Source organism: Miniopterus natalensis, chromosome 15 (genome assembly GCF_054644295.1).
Source record: "Miniopterus natalensis isolate mMinNat1 chromosome 15, mMinNat1.hap1, whole genome shotgun sequence".
Classification (NCBI taxonomy): Eukaryota; Metazoa; Chordata; class Mammalia; order Chiroptera; family Miniopteridae; genus Miniopterus; species Miniopterus natalensis.
Window position 1 is genome coordinate 19,866,934 of NC_142095.1, and position 23,148 is coordinate 19,890,081.

At 35.0% G+C, this 23,148-nt stretch overlaps 1 protein-coding gene across 1 annotated transcript in view; it reads left to right on the forward strand.

Moving 5' to 3' along the window:
• Nucleotides 1-23,148, forward strand: part of TBC1D5 (TBC1 domain family member 5) — a 362,705-nt gene that overhangs the window by 199,597 nt on the left and 139,960 nt on the right. Inside the window, exons 10-14 of the mRNA XM_087824924.1 lie at nt 4,971-5,073; nt 11,593-11,685; nt 13,152-13,198; nt 13,289-13,358; nt 18,362-18,534. Of these exons, the coding sequence (XP_087681050.1) occupies nt 4,971-5,073; nt 11,593-11,685; nt 13,152-13,198; nt 13,289-13,358; nt 18,362-18,534 (486 nt within the window). The remainder of the gene's footprint in view (nt 1-4,970; nt 5,074-11,592; nt 11,686-13,151; nt 13,199-13,288; nt 13,359-18,361; nt 18,535-23,148) is intronic.

Genomic DNA, 23,148 nt, shown 5'->3' on the forward strand with positions numbered 1-23,148 from the left:
GGAGAACTAGAGAGAATGTTTGACGGGAGCTTCTATCGACATGGCAGTAAATGCAGCCTCCTGACACTCCAGCCCCACCTGCCCTTTCTCCATATGCACTGTTTGATATTTCCTATTATCCTAACCCTTCTGCTTTCATCTTCTCATCTGTATGGTGATTTCAAACGCCTACTTTTCATTTAGACTTTTTCTGTGGTGCTTTGGTTGGACCCTACCACATGTCATCACAATAAATGCCTACCTTCTTTTCTTTGCCTTTTTAAAATCAGTGTTCACCACTGCGTTATGGCCTGTGATAGCTTTGATTCTCTTGTCTTTATTAACTACAGAAGCAAAGACAGTTGAGCCCTGGTCTGGCCTTTTTCATACTTCGCCTCCCCACCTCCAGTCCCTCATTCCGTAGATTTAATTTTCATTGGTTTGTATGTTTGTGGGTTTGCCTATTTATTTATTCATTCAACAAGTACTATCTGAGAGATTACTGTTTACAAGCTACTGTTCTACAAGTTAAGGGTCCTCATAAAGAAATTGTGTCTCTTCTGTTCTTTTATAAGTCATGCACCTTTTATTTTGATTAAGACCTGTAAAATGTCTATTTTCTCTCCTGGGCTCCTTCTGTACTTAGCTCCTGTGTTTTGAACCTTCGCCTCCCTAGCGCCTGGCACCCGTAACAGGCCCTTGTGTCACTGGTAGTTACCTAGTAAATCCCTTTTTATTTTGCAAACATGGAAAGTTCAAGTTCAGAAAGAATATGACTTGGAAAAAGATAACTCGTTAATGGCCAAAATGGAAATAACACCTCCGACTCCAGGCCTTACCATGCACTACTCTGTAATATTTTATGTCAATCTTGTTTACCTAAATTTAGCATTTTTTTCAATTCAAGAAATATTTATCAGATACCTTCTGGGTGTAAAGCGCTAGTGACGCAAGTGGGAGATGGAAACATGAGTGGCGGATCTCACGTATTCAGAAGGAGGTGGAGATTAAACATTAAATAAGTAGATACTGTTTCTGCCCCCCGGGTTCATGTGCTCTCATGCAGAGCTTCTCAGCTTTGGGATCATTGACATTTTGGGCCAATTAACTCTTCGCTGTGAGAGGCTGTTGGGTGCAGCACAGGCTGTTGAGTAGCATCCCTGACTGCTGAAGGCTCTGTGAGGCTTTTCAGATCTTTACCAGGGCGTCTTGTCAGACAGAAGGGCTCTCTGAGGCCTTGCTTTAGAGCTTTCTGAGATCTTTTAACAGCGGATTTTACATTCACACCCTTGGTTTCGTTTTTAGGTTTGCCCTTTGCCCAGAAGCATTGTCTCAATGTTTGCATCATTTGCTGACTAGAGAGGCTGAGGAGGAGCAAGTTTTATTTGAAGCCCAGCAAGTCCTAGCACCTTTGTGTAGAGTGGTCCTTCCTTTCGCTTTCCCCCTCTTTCATCCCACTATAAGTAACAACTATAGCCCAGGCAGTGCCTTTAACACTCTGGCTGGACTGCCCCTTAGGTAGATCACCCAGTTTATTAGGTATGTTTTCCATTTTCCCTGTAACTAAAGACTGCCGTGTTGCCACCACGCAGTAAGGGATGTTTCCCTGTAAAAGCCCTCACTGGCAGCCAGGTCCTCCTGGGCTGTGTCTGTCTTTTGTTGACAGTCTCATTCACACCCTTTCGTCTTTCACTGATGCTTTATGCAAGGTCCTTCCAGCTTCTGTTCAGTCCCACAAACAAATCTACCACGTACCTTAGGGTTTCTTAGCAACACCCCAATTCTAGGTATGGAAACCTATCTTAGTTATCTACTCCTGCTAGAATAAGTCAACCAAAACTTAGAGACTTGAAACAAATATTTATTTCATAGTCGCTGCATATCAGGAGTTTGGGAGCAGCTTAGCTGGAAGCTTCTGGCTTAGGAGATTCAAGAGATTACAGTCAGGTTTCAGCTGGAGCTGCAGTCATCTGAAGGCCTGACTGGGCTGGACGATCAGCATGGGTTCTTCTCCATGTGGATTTCTCCATGGGACTGCTTAAGTGTCTCTCTCCAGAGGATACTTCCCCCAGAGCAAGCAATCCAAGAAAGAAGGGAAGTGTGTTAAAGAATTTGCAGATACATTTTTAAAATAACCACAATCCACATGTAGCTTCCCAGGTTGCTCAGATTACCTCTTTCCCCGTTCTATGCAGCTGTCAGGGGAAATGTCTATGGAGCCTTACTGGGGTGGGAGGATGAGTTTGGGGGTCACACATCACTTCTACTCTCATTCCATTGGCTGGCACTGAGTCAGGGCCACAGCTAACTGAAAAGGAAACTGGGGAATTAAATCCAGCTGTGTGCCAGGAATGAAGAGAAAGCAGATTTGGTTGAATAGGGAGAATGGTGAAATCATCAACCAAATAGCGGGAGCACAGGAAGAAAAAGTATCCGGTGCACCTGCTTTCATTCTATATCAAATTGTTCCTATATGGTTTTTGCTTGATTTTTCAGTTTTTCTTTAATAAAACAATAAACCAGAATAAGGTGTTATAGTTATTTTGGTGTTTAATAGTATTCTAGGGAGTTTTCATTAACTCATTTTAAATTTTGGATGAATGCTTGCTTTGAAATTCTGTTTTTGAAGTATGGGCATAACATCAGTTATTGTTCCTTGAAGTCCTTCTGTGCTTCTCTGTCCTACTGCATGATTATAAACCTTCACCAAGGGCTTTATTTTCCCCCTTGGGGCATCTTATTGAATACTTGCATCTTCAGTAATTCATCTGGGCCCAATGCTTTGTCTGTTTTAATACTTCTAATTACCTAATTATGTACTATAATGCCGTGACAAAGCCCTTTATCATTTCACTCTTTTCTTAACCCTTTTCTTGCTTAGGAAGTATTCTTTTTGTCTCTTTGTTGTCTGAGAAACTCTTCATTATAGACAGCCCAGATATTTGCCTTTGTCTTCATTGTCTTTCTGTGTTATGAAGGCAAGTGCTTTATTGAACGTCTTCCCGGTCAGCTCCCACCAGGTGCCTGAGTTCCTGGCTATTGCGCTCTAAAGTTGGTATATAGTCGTCCTCCATCTCTCAGTTCCTGATTCATTCCCATGTACTCTAGGCACATGAGAAGGGCTCCAAAAGAGAAAAAGAACAGTCTGGTTGTCATAAACCACTTTTGTGACAGAATTAGTGGCCATTCTGTCCTTTATACATCTTATATGTCCAGAAGTATTCATGAGAAAATGCATTGGAAATCAACAAGCTTTTCCAAAATTATGATGATCTGTACTTAAGGATAACTAAACATTGACAAAGGGGAATTTTTCTTTATATATGTATTTCAGACAATAAAGAAAGAAAAATGATAAAATTATAATTCTACCATTTTACAACCTTTAGTGAATTAATAGGTCTAGGCAATGATCATCAGTGGTTGCTAGCATCACAAAAGGAGGGGTAAGTTAACGTGTGCCTCCTGATGGAAGTTCACAGCACCAGCTATGCCAGTGATTTACTGCTGCCTTGTAAACCACCCCAAAGCTTAAAACAGCAGCAGAATTTGTTTTGTTGATGAATCTATAACTTGGACAGGTGTGAGCAGGACAGTCTGTCTCTGTTCCACGTGGTATTGGCTAGGCCAGCTTGCAGGTTAGGGGTGGGATTTCTGAAGGCTTGCTCACTTACATGGCTGGCTGTTGAAGCTGTCTCTCATCTGAGACCTCTGGAGCTGTGGCTACACCACCTCTACGTGGCTCTTCCATGTAGCTGCTTGACTTCCTAGCAGCATGGTATCTGGGTTCCAAGGATGTGTCCAGATGCAGAGCCAGGCAGAAGCTATGTCGCAGCATCCCTGCGTTCTCTGTGAGACACTATCACGAAGGCCAGCACGTATTCAGATGGAGGGGAATCCGACTTACTTTTTTACAGGAGGCATGCCAAAGAATTTGTGAACATGCACTAAAACCATCACAGCACCTATGAAGAATTTTGTTGAAAGTTGAACCTGAATCTGATGAAATCTAGACCTACGTGCCAGTTTATAGGAAATACAGGGGGAAGAGGAATGTATTAAATAACAAAATGGAGGAACAATAAGTGAAATTCAGCATGTGGGAAGTTTCTGTAGGATAAAGAACCTGGTTTCTTATAAAAAAGAGAGGAAGGGCAAATTTATCAAGTAAGAGTCAACAAATTGCAATGTGTGAACATTTCTTGGATCTTGATTTGTACAGACTGGAAAATTTTTAGAGATATTTGAGCATTGACTGGATACTTGATTTAATTATTATGTCATTATTTTTAGTAGCTGTAGGGTTATGATGGTATACAGTTATATTTTTAGAGTCCTTATCTTGGAGAGACATGCACTGCAATCCTTGTAGATGTGGCGGTGCCTCAGCTTTGCTTCAGATTGTGGCGCTGAGGGATGAGTAGGTGTAAAACAAGAGGTGATTAGTGATGAAGAAGGATGAGGGGTATCTTGGGGTTCAGCCTACTAGAATCTCTTTATAAATGTTGGACTTTTTATAATGAAGTCTACATTTTAATTAGGTAAAATTAACAGTGTGGTCATGTATAATAATTTAAATCCTCATATTTGCATTAAAAAGATAATTTTTTTTGAAAAGTTGGCAATAACAAGGTCACATTCTAGTCCTATAAACCAAATGGGCTAAAACAAAGCAATCCCCCACCCTGAATACATAGGCTGTAATTCATTTTGCTTAAGTTGTTGCATTCACCATGTGGTGACTTTAAGCATACGGAAAACATTTGAAATATTTAGATGTTGAAGGGCATTGCCTCCCTCTGTGACAGAATAATTTCCCTCTCCTCATCCTTTTTGCCTTAACATATAAGTCCCACCAATGGCATAAGTTGCTTGGCAAATAGAGACTTGAACTAAAACCTCAAGCAGCCTTGCACCTCTCAGAGATGAGAGTTGGAGGGTAATTCTTGGAATTGTGATAGTCATTTCAATTCTGTGTTTTCTTTTTTCAGGTTTCCTGAAATGCAGTTTTTCCGACAAGAAAATGTGAGGAAGATTCTTACAGATGTTCTTTTCTGTTATGCTAGAGAAAACGAGCAGTTGCTTTATAAACAGGTAATGAAAATATCGTACAGGTGGCATCCATTGACTCAAAATTTTCTATACAGCTTGACAAATGATGGAGCAATAATGTAGCCTTTATTGTATCCAAAGTTGTATCGTAATAGGAAAGCAATCAAAGGGCTGCTTGTCAGCTGCACGGTGAGAAAAGTAAGCTCATTGAGGCACATATGCTTCTTCCGTATTATAAGACATTTCACCAAATTGTCTCTACAAGGCATTCAGTCTTTTCCTTCAAGTTTTGGGAGTTTGTTTATAAACAACATCTTTGAAGCCAATCTAGTAATAAAACTTTTCAGAGTTGTATGTATAAATATTGTTTCTAAGTACAGCATTTATGAATATGTGACATGCCATGTAAAAAATAAAGTATCCTTTTACTCTTTAAAACTTACCAGTAATATAACTTCAGAGGGTTCCCCTAAATTTTTTAAAATGTATATGGTATTCTTTGTGATCCTGATACTTGATTCATTCCCATTACTAAAGCAAAAAAGATTGCTGGATTATTTTAATTGAAATGTAAATTATTTACTTAATATGTAAAGAAGTATCTAAGTTTCTACTTAAACATATGGTGTTCCAATAAACATACATCAGGCTGAGCCCTGGCCCAATGGTTCAGCTGGTTGGAGCATTGTCCTGTACACCAAAAGGATTCAGGTTCAGTTCCTGGTCAGGGGACATACCTAGGTTGTAGTTCGATCCCTGGTCCTGGTGCCTACAGGAGGCAACCGATTAATATTCTCTCTCACACAGATGTTTCTCTCGCTCTCTTTTTCCCTTCTGCTCCCTCTAAAATCAGTAAAAACATATTCTTGGGTGAGGATTTTAAAAAAAATACATCAAGTTGAATATTTTTATGTATTTCTCAAAATGTATATTAGGAGGAAATCCAAACTAAGTAAATTCTATAACAATCAAAAGTTTTGACATATGTCCAATTGACAACCACCTAATTTCAGTGTAATATAACAGAAAACACTCATGGTGAGAGCAGTGTATTTAATTTGAAATAAACTTGATCAGTTTAAAGATAATAAAGTCATATTACAGTTGTCCTAAATAGTACATTTGTTATTATATACATAGAATACCCAAGGGAACTAATTTTATCTTTGTTTTAATATTAGCGATATGTCTTTATATTAATTACATGGTAATTACATGTAATCACCTGAAATATAATTATATTATATAAATCACCATTTAGAATGGGAAATGGAAAAAATATATACCATTCATAATGCCAACCAAAACTATGAAATACCTAGAAATAAATTTAACAATATAGGCACAAAAGCTAAATGAAGAAAACTATAAATGTTATTGAAGTATATAAAACCAGACTTGAATAAACTGAAAAGTGATAACATGTTTTTTGATGAAAAGACATTAAATAAAAATATTACTTCTTAACAGATTAATGTATAAATGTATTATCATTCCAGTGATAGTCTGAGTAAAATGTCATTTTTAAAAACTGGACACATTTATTTTAAATTTAGTTCCAAAAAGCTTTACAGTAATTTTAATGGAGATAATAGCTTAGCTGATTTGATTAAGAGCACTGGGTCTAGGCACACATCCCTTTATTTCAATCTCAGCTCCACCATTTGGTAGCTACACATGCAATTTACTTACTTAACTTTTCTAATTCTTAGTTTCCTTATCTATAAGAAGAGGTCAATAATAGTATTGACTTTGTAAAGTTCAAAGCATCTAGTTCTCACTAAGGGTTCATGTTGGTAGTTGTGGTGGTGATTATTATTATAATTATTATTAAATCTTTCGGAGCTGCCACAGAATTTAGGAGAAGATAAGACTGGCAGAGGGAGATATGAAAACTTCTGTAAACGTTCTGTAATCAAACCAATGTGACGTACTGTGGGAATCGACAAGTAGGTCAGTGAAACAAACTAAGAACAGGTCCAGTTACTTATGTGATCTTGGTATGATAAGATAGGACATTTTTATTGACTTGATATATTTGGCTTTCCATCTAGAAAAAAAATTAAATTATACTTTTATTGGAGAATAAATTCTAGATGGAGTAAAGATATTAATGTAAAAACAAGAATTACTCAAATATACTAGAAAAAAGCTAGGAGAATTTTTTTATAATTTCAGGGTAGGAAAGGCCTTCCTTAAGCAAGATGTCTGGAAGTCTTAGGCAAAGTCCCAACACTAAAAACAAACCAATAAAAGGAGACTGGGAGAATTGAAATCTCTCTCAGTACAGGATTTTTTTAGAAGCACGTACAGAAAATCCCATTCAGAATGACTTCCACTCTAAGGATGTCTGGGGTAGAATGGTTGGGCAGTATTAGTTCAGTAGCTCACACTCTTTATCAGTGATCCAGGGTTATTTCTCTTTCCTTTTTCCTCTCCTCATTGTGTTGGCTTTTATCATCAAGCCCATCTCCTCATTGTTGTCTCTCCTCTCCTTTTTCAAATACTTAGAAATACTTCACAGTAAAGATTTGATAGCAATTCAAGTTGGGATAAAATTACCCCAAGACACACACTTGTTCTCCTTTTTTCTTTAGAGAAAGAAAAACTAGATTGAAAAAGTCTTAAAATAAGGGAAACAAGTTCCACTGACAAGGAACAAACACATAACTGCACACGCCATCATTTGTGATGTACGTGGCCCACTGCATTTTTAAGGAAGACTGAAGAGGAATATGCAAGATCAGATTCTTGATAATTTAGACAGAGTCTATCAATTATTGAGTAAGAAAGTATTAACTTACTCCTGGGTATCAGTTAATAAGACTTAATTACTCCCTGTACATGTTTAAAATCACATAGATTTTTACACAGAAATAAAACCTTGCCATAGAAGGACTGAATATTTAGCCAGATCAAATTTAAGGAAAAACCTTGAGTTTCATCACAAGCTGTTAAAGCCATTATTTTGTACTAGGTGACACCCCGTTTAACATCGACCATATTGTTAATAGTTATGGGATTTTATTGAATTAATGAGACTGTTATCATGTAGTAGAACGTCTTGCTGAGTTAATTGAAACTGCAGAGATTATATAAATGGTATTAATGAACTTTGACTGCCTGATGCCTCAACTTTAATAAAGACTGCTTGGTGAGCTAAATGAACACAGGCAGATAAAAGAACAGGTTCAATTTTGTGAGCCTACAGGCTGTTGATGAAGAAAACTTCGTTACCTTTATTTTCCAATGACATGAGTTCGGAGTGCAGTGACTGCTAACGATCCAGCAGGGATAAAGGCTTCAAGCAAGAAGAAATGCTGACACTGTAGATGGAAGCAAGATACACATTTTGGGAACCAAGAAATATACTAACAATACATTATTTTTTATTATGCTTTGTCAAATTTACAGCATATTGAATTTATTACGATCATTTGTCTAGATAATTCTCTTTTCCTTTAAAGATGTCTGTATACATTTCCTCATTTTACTAGTCAGATTGAGGGTGAAACCAACAGTCTCTTCCAAGTCTATTTAAGAAAATATTCCTAGTTTAGTTGGAATGTAACACTGAATTTGTAAAAAGTTGTCTTAAATGGTATTTAGGGAACTCTTCATTTTTGTTATGTAAAAGCACCGTATTTATTGATGTGAAATACTGACTTAGTGTTATCCTTTTTTGTCTTTTATATTGTAGTTCAACTTTTACCAATGTGTTGCTATGTTGAGTGGTAGACACTTCATTTATTCAGTCACTGTGTAGTGAGCACCTTTTATGTGCTGAGCCTGTAATAGGAGTTGGGTGTGTATGTGTCTTGCTCTCTAGACTGCAAGCTTTGTAATGGTTAGGAGCTTGCCCACTTCATTCACTTTTGTGTTCTCAACACATCATAGGTAGTTAATAAATAGTTTTTGAAATAAATGAAGATGAATGATGCTTGAACAAATAGAGAATGTGGAGAGAGTAGTGTCACAGAAACTAGAGGGAAGAGAGCATTTAAAGAAGGTGGGAAGATGCATTTAAGCAATAAATATTTCCTATTAAATTAGCAATAATTATTTAGAAAATACATTGAGGGGAAAAAGACCTATTTAGAATCACTACCACCAGCAACAACTATAAAAAGCTAGTAACAAACCCAGTAAAAACTATGTAATTATACAAAGTTTTGAATTAGAAAACCTGATGTTCTAAAAATATCTGTTTTCTTCAAGTTAATTTTAATAGAATGCTGATACAAGTTGCAGTATTTTGTTAGCATTTATGTACTGAAGTTCTCTTGGGTGAAAAATTAAGTTAGAATAGGCAAGATCATTTTGAGAAAAAGGATAGGTATTATGGAGGAATCGAATATTTTGCAGCTTGCCATTACAATAGTAAAATTGTTTAAAAATTTTTTTTAATTTTATTTATTTGATTTTTTTCAAGCACACCTTTTACTTGGCTCCAGGGACCCTAATAAATAGCCCAATAAGCAAAATGGTGAAGACTCACTATCTCCTCTGAGATAGCTTTTATTTTGTGTTTGTGTGTGTACTTAAAGTTCTTCTTAAGAATATTCTAACCAATGGAATACCAGTAAAAGCCCAGAAAAAAAAATGAGAGCTAAATAATAAGTTTATGGTAAAGAGGACATTTCAGAACTCTTGGGAGATGTGTTATTAAATAAATGGTGATCATTCAATAAATTAGTTTAATTCTTTAGGAGAGAAAAATACATATTTATTCTTCAGGGCAAAATTAAATACTAGAAAGATAAATAATTAACTGTAAAAAAGAAAAATTATAAACTTACCTAACAACCATATGTGAAATTTAACAGGATTTTGTTAAAATTACTTTTAAAATTTGTTGGGGTGACATTGGTTAATAAGATTATATAGGTTTCAAGTGTACATTTCTAAGATACATCTGTATATTGCATTGTGTGCCCACCACCCAGAGTCAAATCTTCCATCCCCATAAATTTGATCCCCATGACCCTTTCCCACCCTCACTCCCCTTCCCCTGGAAATGAGTCAGACAGAAAAAGTCACGAGCCATAGGATTTCACTCATACGCAGGATAAAGAACTGAAAGCAATAAATGAACAAACATGAAAAACAAACAAAAACTCATAGACACAGATAGAATTTTTTTTTAAAAGCTACAAATATAAGTGAGGATTTGTGAGAGAGTGATTTTTATGCTCGCAAGTGGGAATTATTTTTGAAGGGTAGCTTAATTGTTTCTGTTAGAGACTTTAACAACGTCTTTAATCATTTACACAGAAATTCTGCATCTTGGTACTTTATCCTGAGGAAATCATCAGAAATAGGCAACAAAAAACAAACAAAAAATTACTGCAAGAATATCTGTCACAGTTTTTTATGTCTTTTTTTCTTTCTTTTGCTTTCCCCCCCTCCCCTCTCTCCCTGCCCTCCTTTCCTCTTTTCCTTCTTTAAGGCTAGGGTTAACTTACAGTAAACTGTAATAGTTTACTTTCATATTATTCTGTGATAATAACCCGGTTCCTAAGAGCAGCATGGTACGACTAGGCTGCGCAGAAGGCTGTGTGACTGTCCTGTCACAGAAATTCATCTCTAATTTCACCGGCAAAAACTGTTCATATTTTATTTTTATTTCCTGTAAAGATGGTGTTTTGTCTTTTTATAAAAGATCATCCATAGTTATTAAGCAAAAAGAAAATGGTAATTTACTCACTTTTAGAGGCAAAAAGTGTGCAGTCAGTTTTTAACTTGCTAAAATATGTTCCTTTGATGTTTAAAAGGGAAAAAAATCTCAGTTAGCAAAGCAGGTCACTAATTTGGAATACCTTATTTCCCCACAATAATGGATAAATGATGGATTTTTATAATACTCTTTTAAACAAAGCTTAGTAGCTAATATATCTTTTTGAGCCTGTGCCTATTCATATAATTTACAAGTGAACACCAATATAAGGGAAAAGAATCATACTGGTGAAATCTAGACAGGAAAGTACTCTTCAGATTAAACAACTTGAAAGTCATAATTCAAAAACTTTGTTTTCCGTTATACCTGCTAAAGGTTGGTTCTTTTATTATCCAACATTTCCAGCTGCCTGACTTCAGCGCTTCCTAAATCTACAGACATCCTAATTTTGAGCCATTTTATAATGAAAACATTGGGTGTAATTTCCTTAGGTCTACAGTTCGTAGTTGCCCTTCTTACTGCAGATCTTTACACTGTAGCTCATGATTATAATTTGCATAAATGAAATTCATATTTATGAGTACAGATCTTGAAGCAACTGACAGGTGCAAGGTTGTCTACCATGCCAGTTTATTGTTTGTCGTGTCATTTAAAAGAGAACTGCTCTCCACGTTTTAAAGCAGAATACGTGCTGTGGTTGAATTGGAACCAAAATCTAAACGTCTATAAAAGCTCGTCTTGTAGCTTTTCATTTCTATGCTTTTCTGTATGGTGATGGAAATTCTGGTGCAGGGACCAGCTGAAGAAGCGTTTACCCGGGCTATTCGGCCCACGAGCGGGCTCTAAACAGCCCAGCCTTTCACCCCCCTTGCCCTGTGTTTCAGGGCATGCACGAGCTGCTGGCGCCGGTAGTCTTCACCCTCCACTGCGACCGCCAGGCTTTTCTTCATGCCAGTGAGTCTGCTCAGCCCAGGCAAGTTCTCGCACAAGCTCCGTCTGTTTTTCAAGCCCTACTGTAACCTTTTCTTGCCTCAGAATCTTTTCACGTGAAGGTGCTTTTGTAAATTACAAACACTTGGTTGTGTTTCATGTGGCTGATTATTAACTCCACTCCATAGTTGTAATCCCGGTTCAACTATGGGCAGATTTGGAAACATAAATATCTTTGCAAACCTTAAATGTATACCAAAGGATCAAGAAGAGGAAATTGTTGTAATGACAAAGTGCTAGATTGCTAGTACTAATATATACCGTCTTCAAATGTCCCGTTCTTTTACTACAAGCTGGGTGGGAACCTTATCTGTGAGATACTTTGTCCAAGTTTGACTTAATTCAGTTCATAAGAGAACAGTACCACAAAGACCTCCAGTCTATAACTAAGCAAAAATGACTTACATTTTTGAGGTACATTCATTTATTCTTTCCAGTAAATAACTTTAGTAATTGTATTTAACCTTACCTAGTTGTTAGAATTCATTTTCTGACTTAAGATACCCTAACTGAGCAGAGAGGCAGCCAGGACACATCTTGGGAATAGAGAGAGCAAAGGATTAAAACCTTTGTCAAAAGTAATCCACGGACTAAGCCCATCTATGTGCAGAAGAGAGAAACACACAGTACAGTATCTTTATTAATCAAATGTAGCCATCCATTTTGCTGAGCATATACTAGGGTCTTTGTTAACTTTCATTTACTATATTACACATTGGTATTTTCTAGTTCCTTTTGAGTTTTTTAATCATACTGAATTTACAGGATCTGACTGTAGTAACCATATCTTGATTGCCTTTGTTTAGTTATTCTAATGATAAGGATGACACTAGTATTGGGATCCTATTCTCATGTCAGTTTTACCTTTTTTAAAATCATATATGTGGAATATACTTCACAGGAAAGTATAGATGATTGAAAATAGCTTTTAAATAAATTGAACATGCTTCTTTCACTGTTTCAGTCCCCTAAAATGTAAAAGCAACACTAAAATAGATTTGTAAGAGGTGCTATCACTGAATAATTGATGTTAAAATATAGTAAAAATAGAAGCCATTAAAAGAAAATAAGTCAATGTTTTGATATGGTATATTTGACCAGTAACTATAATTGTTTTGTTTTGTTTTTATCAATAGCGGTAGATTTTGGAGTAATCAATTTATTCTAGACCAGGCCCATTCAAGGAATATGTTGTGACATTTGTGTTTGTTATTTGGAATAATTAAATAGTTACCTCATTGTGGTATACACAAGGCAGCTAATTTTTTTTTGAAATTTATAGAAAGGATTTCATTTGTTAATGGAGTAGCTCTTTTTTATTAAAAAAGGGTAATTTTTTTTATTTGCACATGATGCAAAAGTTGGCTTATAAGTATATAGTAAGGTAACCTCTGCATCTCCTTCCATTAAAAAATTAAAAATTCTGATTTTGTGTGTTCCTTTTTTAAGTGAGGAAATGAAAACTCTCTTGAACCCTGAGTACCTGGAACATGATGCTTAGTAAGTACAAACACTTTCTCTTATTTTTATTTTTTATATCATATTTACTTTAATTAAAGTTTAACATTATATTATTTTTTTTAATTTTAGTGCAATGTTCTCACAACTTATGGAAACTGCTGAACCTTGGTTTTCTACTTTCGAGCATGATAGTCAAAAGGTAAGTTGTATAGTGCAGATCTTTTTAATATATTTGAAGGAACAAATAATTTCAGTAAGTAACGACATATAATCAGAGAATAAAAGCCATTATTATTACTGTGAAAAAAGAAAATATAAAAATACCTGTGAAAAAAGATTGAACTGGGATTTAAACAAACCATATCTCTGATACTATTGGCAAATATATACAAAGGTAATATAAAAATTTTTGTATAAATAAATGGAAACTTCTTTTATACATGTGTATAATATTTATGCAATATAACTTCTTAAAATTATTGTAAATTTTTAATAAGTGCATTTATCTACTTGATCTGTTGCTATCCTAGGGATACATTGTTAACTGACGTGCATAAATAAACTTTGTAACTATTGAATTTAGCATCAAGCCACTTTTCCTTACTCTCTCTTATCCTTATTTTTTAATTACAATTTTTATTGTGACATAATTAATATACCATAACATTCACCTTTTTAAAGTGTACAATTCAGTGGGTTTTACTATATTCACAGGGTTGTACAGATATCCTCACATGTAATTTCAAAACATTTTCATCACCCGAAAAAGAAGTCCTGTGCCCAGTAGCCGTCACTTCCCATCCCCCTCCCCAGAGCCTCTGCTATTACTAATCTACTTTGTATTTCTACTTGCCTGTTCTGGACATTTCATATAAGTGGAATTATATAATATGTGGCCTTTTACAACTGACTCTTTTCCTTTAGCATAATGTTTTCAATGTTCATTCATGGTGTAGCATGCGTCAATACTTCATTCTTTTTCGTGGCTGAATAATAGTTCTTTGTGTGGCTGTAGCACATTTTGTTTATCCATAAATCAGTTGATGGACATTTGGGTTCGTTTCACTTTTTGCTTGCTATGAACATTGTGTACAAGCTTGGGTGTAAACATGTTTTTAGTTCTTTTGCATTTCTCTAGGAGTTAAGTTTCTGAATTATCTGTCATTGTAAACAAACATATATGCTAACTTAGATATCACTGTGGTATTTTAATTTTTATTATACAATATTGGAAAAATTGCAAGATACTCTGGCAAGGAATGCTAAGAGTTTGGGGCATATTGTTTTCTATATGATTAATTTCTTTTATATTGGTATAATTAATTGCATTCTGGTTAGAAACCATGTATTAGTCAATCACTTCATTCCATCTCTTAAAAAATGAAATGGATAACTAATGCTTTTTATGCCTTTGGTCTAGGTCAGGGCAAACTACTGCCTGCAAACCAATTTGGCCTGCCATCTGTTTTTGTACAGCTTGTGACTTAAAATGGCTTTTACATTATTAAATGGCTGAAAAAATACGAAAAGAAGAATACTATTTTGTGACATATGAAAATAATATGGAAATCAATTTCCATGCCCATGTAAGAAGTTTTATTGGGAAATAGCCATGCCTATCTGTTTACTTACTGTCTGTGGCTGCTTGCTCATTACAACAGCATAGTGGAATTGTTGCAACACTGACCATATGACCCGTCGAACCCGTCTGGCTCTTTACGGAGAAAGTTTGCCAACCCCTAGCCTAGGTGATAAAGTCTTCCTTCAGCAGTGTATGAACATGTTACCTTCTGTAAGGGTTGTTAGAGCAGAAACTTGCTGTCACTCTTGTGATGAACTGCATATGTTTTGGAACAATAACTTTATATTCTTGGCAAGTGATTTGATGAAGTCATAGACTTATGTGGTCATCAGAATTTTGAGCAGAGAATATTTGAATACATTTCAAAAAGGCATCATGATTATTTTATGTAGTGGTCATTTTGTGTTTTATAACTGATTCACTGTATCTGAGAAACTGAATGATAAAAATGCAAAGGTTACCATTTTTTAGTTTTATCTATTCATGTTGCTATCACTGAGTCAGGTTCATGAAAATGGCTAAGATAACACAAAGAAAGGCTTTCATTTTATATAGTCTGATGCTCAACCTCTGAGCCATGCCGGCTGGGCTCATAAGACTTTCTTGATGAAGAAAGCAGTGGCTTACGTAATGGCATAAAATAATTACCACATTGCATTCCTATAACAGTGTGTGGACTGGCTCTGCTGTGCAGAACACATTTACTGCTTAATAAATGGTTAGAAAAATTTTCTAGTTTTATTGGTAGTTGTGGCTGTCCCATTTGATCATATTTGTTAAATGCAAACAGCATTCTTTATTATGATAAGAAATCCTGATGATAAGGAAGTATTTTATAGTAATTCTAGTTTCTCTTTTGATTTTACTGTTTAGCACTTAAGTGATCTGGAATATTACTTTTGAGTTTCTTAAATGTAAGAGATTTTGTTATAAGTATTCTGAGCACAGGGGAAATCTTTTCAAACTATAGTCTATATTAGCCTTATACTACACATGAATCTCTATTAAACATTTGAAAAGTGGACTTCATATGCTGTTGATTTAATGACAACTCATTCTGTTCAAATTAGAAATTGATTATATGATTTCATTAAGTTAAACATTTTTAAACAGGTTAATTTAGGATCACTTTTCTCCAAAGTCAGTGATTGTATCTCTGTGGAAGTATGTGTATTCAAAAGCCTTAGAAGAAGACTAGATATAGTGATCTGTTTTCCATGAGATTGTTAGAAACCTGTCTGAGTTCAGTGGCTCCAGCCCAAACTATATGGTAGTCAGCTGAACAGGGCTCTTCAGAGAAGGAAAAGCTGCATGACCAAAATACATAAAATATTAAATTGCTTATTTTTAAAGGAAATTTGGCTTCAGAATAAACACTGTCATTTGAATGTGAATAGTATCTTAACAATTAACATGAATTCCAAAAGAAAGTTATTTCAATTTAGTATCAGTAGGAAAAAAATTTTAACAAGAATTAAAATTTTCTTAATTAAAAAAATTTAACAATTAAAATCTTTTTAATTTGAAGAGAATATTAGATATTACAAAATCAGAAAAAGGTGTCTTGGATGTATTATTTTTATAATAAATGACTACAACATAGTTCCTCTTCTACTGTTTGTATAAATTAATACAAATTGAATTATAAAAATTAATACAGATTTATATCCTTCAGACCAAAAGGCACCAGGGCAGACATGCAGGAAGTACAAAGGACTGCGTTTCTTTTTAACACTAGAATGATCCTGGAAAGGCCAGTGGAACCCTCCCAGGAAATGTTCCCTTGTACTAACGTGTGCTCCCCCTCTTCTCTGTGTGTGCTGCCAGCCTAGTCAGTCACTGCTCTCGTATGGAATTCTAAGTCACTTTATCTGTGGCCCCCCCTCCAGACTATGAGGGCAAGACTTTACCTTATTTTTGTGCCCCTGAATCTGGTCCAGTGATGAAAAGATGATATTTACTCCTAGAGATCTCACAGGTTAGGAGGCCATAAAGTAGTAAAGGAGCCTGCGGGAGTAGAGGAGAAGGTAATGAAATAGGACTTGAGCCACATCCTTAAATATACTTAGGAGCTCTTTAGTGGAAACACTGGGGAGGGGATACTTAGGTAAAAGAATGTCATCCCAGGATCTATGGAAGTGAGAACTGAGGCTTGCTGATGAATGAAAGGCCTTAGAGACCAAGCTAAAGAATTTGTTTTGTTTTTCTCTTGAGTGAAGCTATTGAGTGGGGAGCTATTAAAATGTTTAAGGAGGGCAATTTAGCGCAACCTACTGTCTGCTTCACATAGATCACCAGGCATTTTGGAAGATGGATTTAAAAGCAGACTAAATTAGGGACAGTGAGACCAGTTAGGAGGAAATAAATAATTAGGGCTCCAAATCCGGTTGTTACAGTAGAGCTGAGGAAAAGGAGACATGTAAGAACCCCCTGAGTGGTTCTGAGGAACTAAAATTGGCAAGGTAGGTGTTCTTATTGGAGGATGGGTTGAGGTAGGCATGGGAAAAGCATGAACATGTGTTTGAGCAGAAGATGATAGATAAACTTGGTTGTGGGCCTGCTGAATTAGACACCCTCTTGGCAGTCTGAGATTCCTTGCCAAGATTTGAATGTATGGGAGACACTCAAGAGTTCTAAGTTATGAATACAGATTAGGAGGTCTTTGGAAAAAGGTCTTGGTTGAAGCACTGTGTATGACCGAGATCACTCGGGGCATTGCATGTAAGTAAAGAATAAAACTAAGACCAGAACTATATTAAAAAGCAACATCTGTGAAGCAGAAACAAGAATTTGAGCTAGAGAAGTAGACTGAGGATGAGTGATTGGCAGACAGTCATCAGAGTGATGCTATAAATCCCAATTTGGGGGAGAGGCAGAAATCGAGGGCAATATCTGAAGAAAAGTCAGACATAACTATTCGAGGAAACCATCAGATTTGCAGAGGTAGTTGAAGTTTACATGAAGGCATTACAAGGAGTTACAGATATGTCTTTCTTACTATGGAACATGGGAAGAGATGTCATAGTTGGCCCACATAAATTATGTGTTTTTAATCAGCTATATTTTAGTCTAGAGAGTTTTTAAATCTTTTCTACTTCACTATTTAAATTGATCAATGGACAGTTAGAGAACGTCTTTTTTTTCTAGTACTAGTTTCCTTTATTTTCAGACTTTTTTATAGTTTTGAGAGCTCAAATTAAAAGTTTTCGTTTACTGTTTTTCATGTGTAAGTTTTATGCCACAAGAAATATGTTTTCATTAGTTTATTCCATTTAGGTACTGTGGCTGATTAGACAAACTGCCATAGGCAAATAGACTAGTGGCCAGCACTACTCTAGCCAGAATTATCTTGTAATATGTAATGTCACTAGAGAAATTGGTCAAGGGAAAATATTTTAGAAGGCATGTCCTGGCCTTTACTTGAAGATCACAGTAATTTATATGATGATCAGCATATGATTCCACGTTATAAGCATTTGTCATAAGATGATTATTGGTTCTAATTTAAACTTGTTGGTTCTTATTTAAGCTTTCATTAATAAATGTATTCAGGAATGATGTCCATATATTTGTTAATTTCATATTGAAATATAATACAATTCCATTTTTCCTGTTTTTAGGGGAAACAAACACTGCTGACTCCCATTCCCTTTGCTAGACCACAGGACTTAGGGCCGACAATTGCCATTGTTACTAAAGTCAACCAGATCCAGGATCATCTACTCAAGAAGCATGATATTGAGCTTTACATGCACTTGAACAGACTAGAAATTGCACCACAGATATATGGGTTGTAAGTATTAAAGTTTAAATTTCAGCTCAAATTATGATTTATGATGATCTGTATGTGTAGAATTATAGGAGTAAGAGCAAGAACTAACTGTTTCAGCTCCATTTCATAACTCACTTCTGCCCTCTGTGCCAGGCTCTGTGCTCATAGCTTTCACATGTGATGTTTCATCTAATACCTCCATCAACTGTTATTTGAGTGTTACCCCTTTGTTACAGAGGAAGAAACTAAGGCTTACACATATGACATAGTGAAGTCATAATTCATATCCAAGCAGGATTGACTCCATAATCTGCAGAGCCTAGTGCAAAATAAAAATGGGTGGCCTCTTTAAAAAAAGTTAGTAAGAATTTTAAGATGGCAGTAGCAGCAGATCATTAAAGCCAGCATTTTACAGGGTCATACAGGTCATACACATGGAGCCAGCCCCAAACCCAAACAGTCCTATAATCTTTCCATTTTATTGTATAGTCTTCTGTTCTACCTACAGAAGTGCATTTTGAAAAGTAAGATCAATGTCCCTCACAGTGAACGTAATATATTAATCTTCAGCCACATAACCCTGTAACATGCTATAGCAGAAAAACAGGCAGTCACTTATTAGATGTGTATATGTATTAGTATGTATTCATTCATTGGTTTATAAGATGAATAAGCAGATTATAAAGATAGCAGTTTTAGTAAATATGAATTAGTTGTGTAACTATAGAGAACAAAAGGATCCTTTACATGGAAACAGTAGAACATATCTATGAACTGTTAGGCAGTTCCTTGATAGGTATTTCCTGCAAATTGCATCTCTCAATTAAGTAGAACATGGAAAACTGAAAAGATATTATTGAGATGTACATAATAGATGCTCAGTAAATATGAATTCAGTATTTGAATTACAAAGACTCAAACAAGTCAGAGGTTTAGAGCCAATTTATTTAGTCCAAAGTAAAGAATAGCAGTGAGTATTTTCTTTATGTTCTCATGTTACACAGACTCTTTCACTAATAATAACTCAGCCATCTTTCTTCTCTGGAACTGCTAAACCATAATTGAAGATGTCTGCTTTCTTGTTTTTAATGATACTTATTTTCATTACTGTGACTTAAGCTTGATTTCATCATTGAGAGCAGCTCCATCATTCCCACTCGAAATAAGAAAGTTGTGGGTAACATGGCTATTTGGCAGAACTATAGGTTATTAATGAATTGCCATTGACACTTATAAGTCTAACTAATATGTTTGTGTTTATAGACGTAAAAGTTTATTTTAAAATAGCTAGTGGCAAGGTTAGGGGGTAAACTCTATTCCTCTCTACTGCAAGCTCAAAAAAATTGGTTTATTCAAATACAGAAGCCCATTTTACACCCTCAAAAATTGTTTGCTAAAGTCTAGAAATTGGTCTTAAATATTGGGAAAAGAAATTACCGTTGGACATGTTTATCATTTCTTTGAAATGCTCTATTGTCTATTTCCTTTTGTCGGAGCCGGTGCTTTGCTTTGCAGTGGTGGTGGACTGCACTTGGGTACAGTGATTTATAACCCCTGTGTTCCAGTTTCCTTTGCAGACATTAGTTTCCATTAGCTTTCTCTTCCTCACAGTGATTCATAGAGCTTCTCTGACATCTGACCAGTACCTTCCCCGTAAAAATTCCATGATCCATGATGTAACTACTCCTGATCCTTTCACCTACCTTTGTTTTTAGCAGTACTAACAATACCAGGGCTTGCAGTAACCACTGCTGACTTATTTTCCCATTATTTTTGTATAAGATCTCATCTGCATTATGTAAACATATATATTTAAATATATTTTAATCTTTGAAGAAGTCACTCATTCTCTTAATTGATCTGTACTACATTTTATACTGCAAGGATTTTATTTACTTATTTCACTTACTAAATTTAATTTTATTCTATTTGTGGGGCACATGAAAGGCCAATGAGATTTTATTTTCCTATTTCTTTATGCTACCTTAAGCTGTACTATTCATCTGTGTATTTCCTATTAATGATTGTTGTCATTCTTGGGGCCAGAGAAATATTAATACAATACAGACTAGCAGAAGCAGAAGCTTTGAAATAAAATGGGCCTGTTTACCCTCTTTGAGCCCTGTTGTCTTCATCTGTGAAATGGGGATTAAGAACAATGATATCGACTCCATAGGGTGCCTGTGAGAACTAAATCATAATGGATAGAAGTATAGCGCACAGTGTGTCATAAACATTAAATATATTTTTGGCAGTGCTTTTGTTATCATTATCTGTCATTACCATTCCTTAATTAGGATACTATGGCTCTGAATGTGATGACCTATGTGATTGATGCACCCTTCCAGCTCTGGCTTTGGTTTTCTGTCTTCTGTTCACTGAAGCATATGGGCCTCTTATAAATGGAAACATAATAGCTAACCTTCAGACCAGTGCTTGTGAAGAGATAGTATAGAAGTTGAGAGTAAACGTTTAGAAACAAATCATAGCAGTTTGGCACAATAATTGTATGTCCATGAACCTAATAAATATTGTAGGTTTGTATCTCATGGAAATTAATGGAAATATTTTTGCTTTGTTTGGTATCATACAAGTAATGTTAATCTAAACAGTTGCTGATGCTACTATATTCCTGTTGGAAGGAAGTTGGTAATTTAGGCTTATATTCAATATTAATACTTAAGTAAAAGTAGTTACACTTTGAGTAAATTATCATCAAGTGGACAAATATAAAATAATCAATTTTCTGTTAATAAAACCTACTCTTCCTCAGGGTGACATCAGAATCCATAATTGTATCATGTAGGTGAAGGGATTAAGGAAAAAAAAACAAAAACAAAAATAAAAACTCATAGACACAGACAACAGCATGGTAATTACCAGAGGGAAAGGGGGTGGTCATGGGAGGAGACTTGCCTTGGGGTGAACAAACAATACAATATACACATGATATATTGTAGAATTATACACCTGAAACATACAGTTTTATTAACCAATTTCACCCTAATACATTTAGTAAAAATAAAATAAAATGTGCTTTTGCATGCCAACTGTTTTTTATAGAATTTTAATTTTCAAACAAAAATATTACCTTATATACTAAAATATTCTAACAAGATTGGTAACAATGTTATAAAAATGTCAATAATGAATGCACCAGTGGAAAAGTATTATTAATACCAACAATTTGTATAGAAAGGGGAGTAAATCCTAAATATATGTTTACATGGTGGGGAATGTGTCAGCAAAATGAAATTATATCCATATCGAGTCTGGGTTTCTAATTTCAGTCTGTCTTTAGCAGTTGCATGGTACATTAAAATTTATAGAAATCTGCTTTCTAATACGATCATAATTATCATTTAGATAAAAGTTTTGCAATTTTTAGAAGTAGTTCTTGTTCTGGTTTTTGTAAGAGAATATATGTGAAAGTCTGCTGATGTGGCAGATGTGCCATATGTAAGCTTATTGGTTGCATTTTTCCAATAAATTTAACAAAATTAGAATTAATAATTGGTTAAAAATATTAATTGTACTAACATTGGCTGAAGTCATTCCAAATTACCCTATCTTAATTTTAAATAAATTGATGACTTTTATCTTGAAATATCAGAATAAGTACCCATGATCTTGAATGTTATACAATACCTTGCTTATTAATACTATTATTTTATGTGTGTAGGTGCTTCATCCCCTGGAAAATAGTATCTGGCTTTCTGTTAGGAAATGTTAAGTCAACTTACTATTCAGTTTAAACAAAGTTATTTTGAAATTAAATGTTCAATGCTTTGTAAGTGATAGTATAAAATAATATTTCCTAAAAAGAATTTACATTGTGCTTTTCACTAACCTTATGAACGATTACTCCTGTTTCATGTAGAATGAACTTTCTCTTGCTTTAATTCAAATAATTAACATTTTGAGTTGTCTTTTGTTTGCCAATTATTGATAAGTGTCTGACTTATAGAGACTTAAGTTCTGTAGGGGCCTATCAATGCACAGGGACCAATTTCCAAGGCAAAACAGTGACTGCATTATTTCCAACTTTCCTAGGTAATTTCTAAGAGTTGGTGTTTCTTTTAATCTTTGTTTTTACTATGAGAATAAGAATTACCTTTGATTTAATCACTTTGGAGTTATTTTATGTAACACTTAAATATGTAACACTAAAATATTAATGTTATATTTCCATCCCTGAGTACATCTTGAGAATCCAGAAGAGCCTCAATCATAGCAGATTCAATACAAAGTTTCAGTACTGTTTCCCCTTAATCCTATTTCTAAAGAGATTCAAAATTAAAGTTTAAAAATAACAATTTTTGCTAGGCCAGAGTAACTGTTTTATTATTACCCTAAATATATTGAATCTGCATATTTTCAGCTACATTTTATACTTTGATATAAATAGAATACATAATAAGCATCTGTGGGATATGCAATTAATGTCACTTATGAGGAAAGACCCTCATAACACACTTGGGCTTTGGCATTCGTAAATTATGAGTTCTTTACGACACTCATGGGATAAATTTCATATCTCCCAAATGTTTATTATACATCTTCCTTTTCCTTTATTTTCTATTTTCTGGATTAGCAGTTGTTTCGCTGTGGTAGTTTATAATAATTTAATTGGGG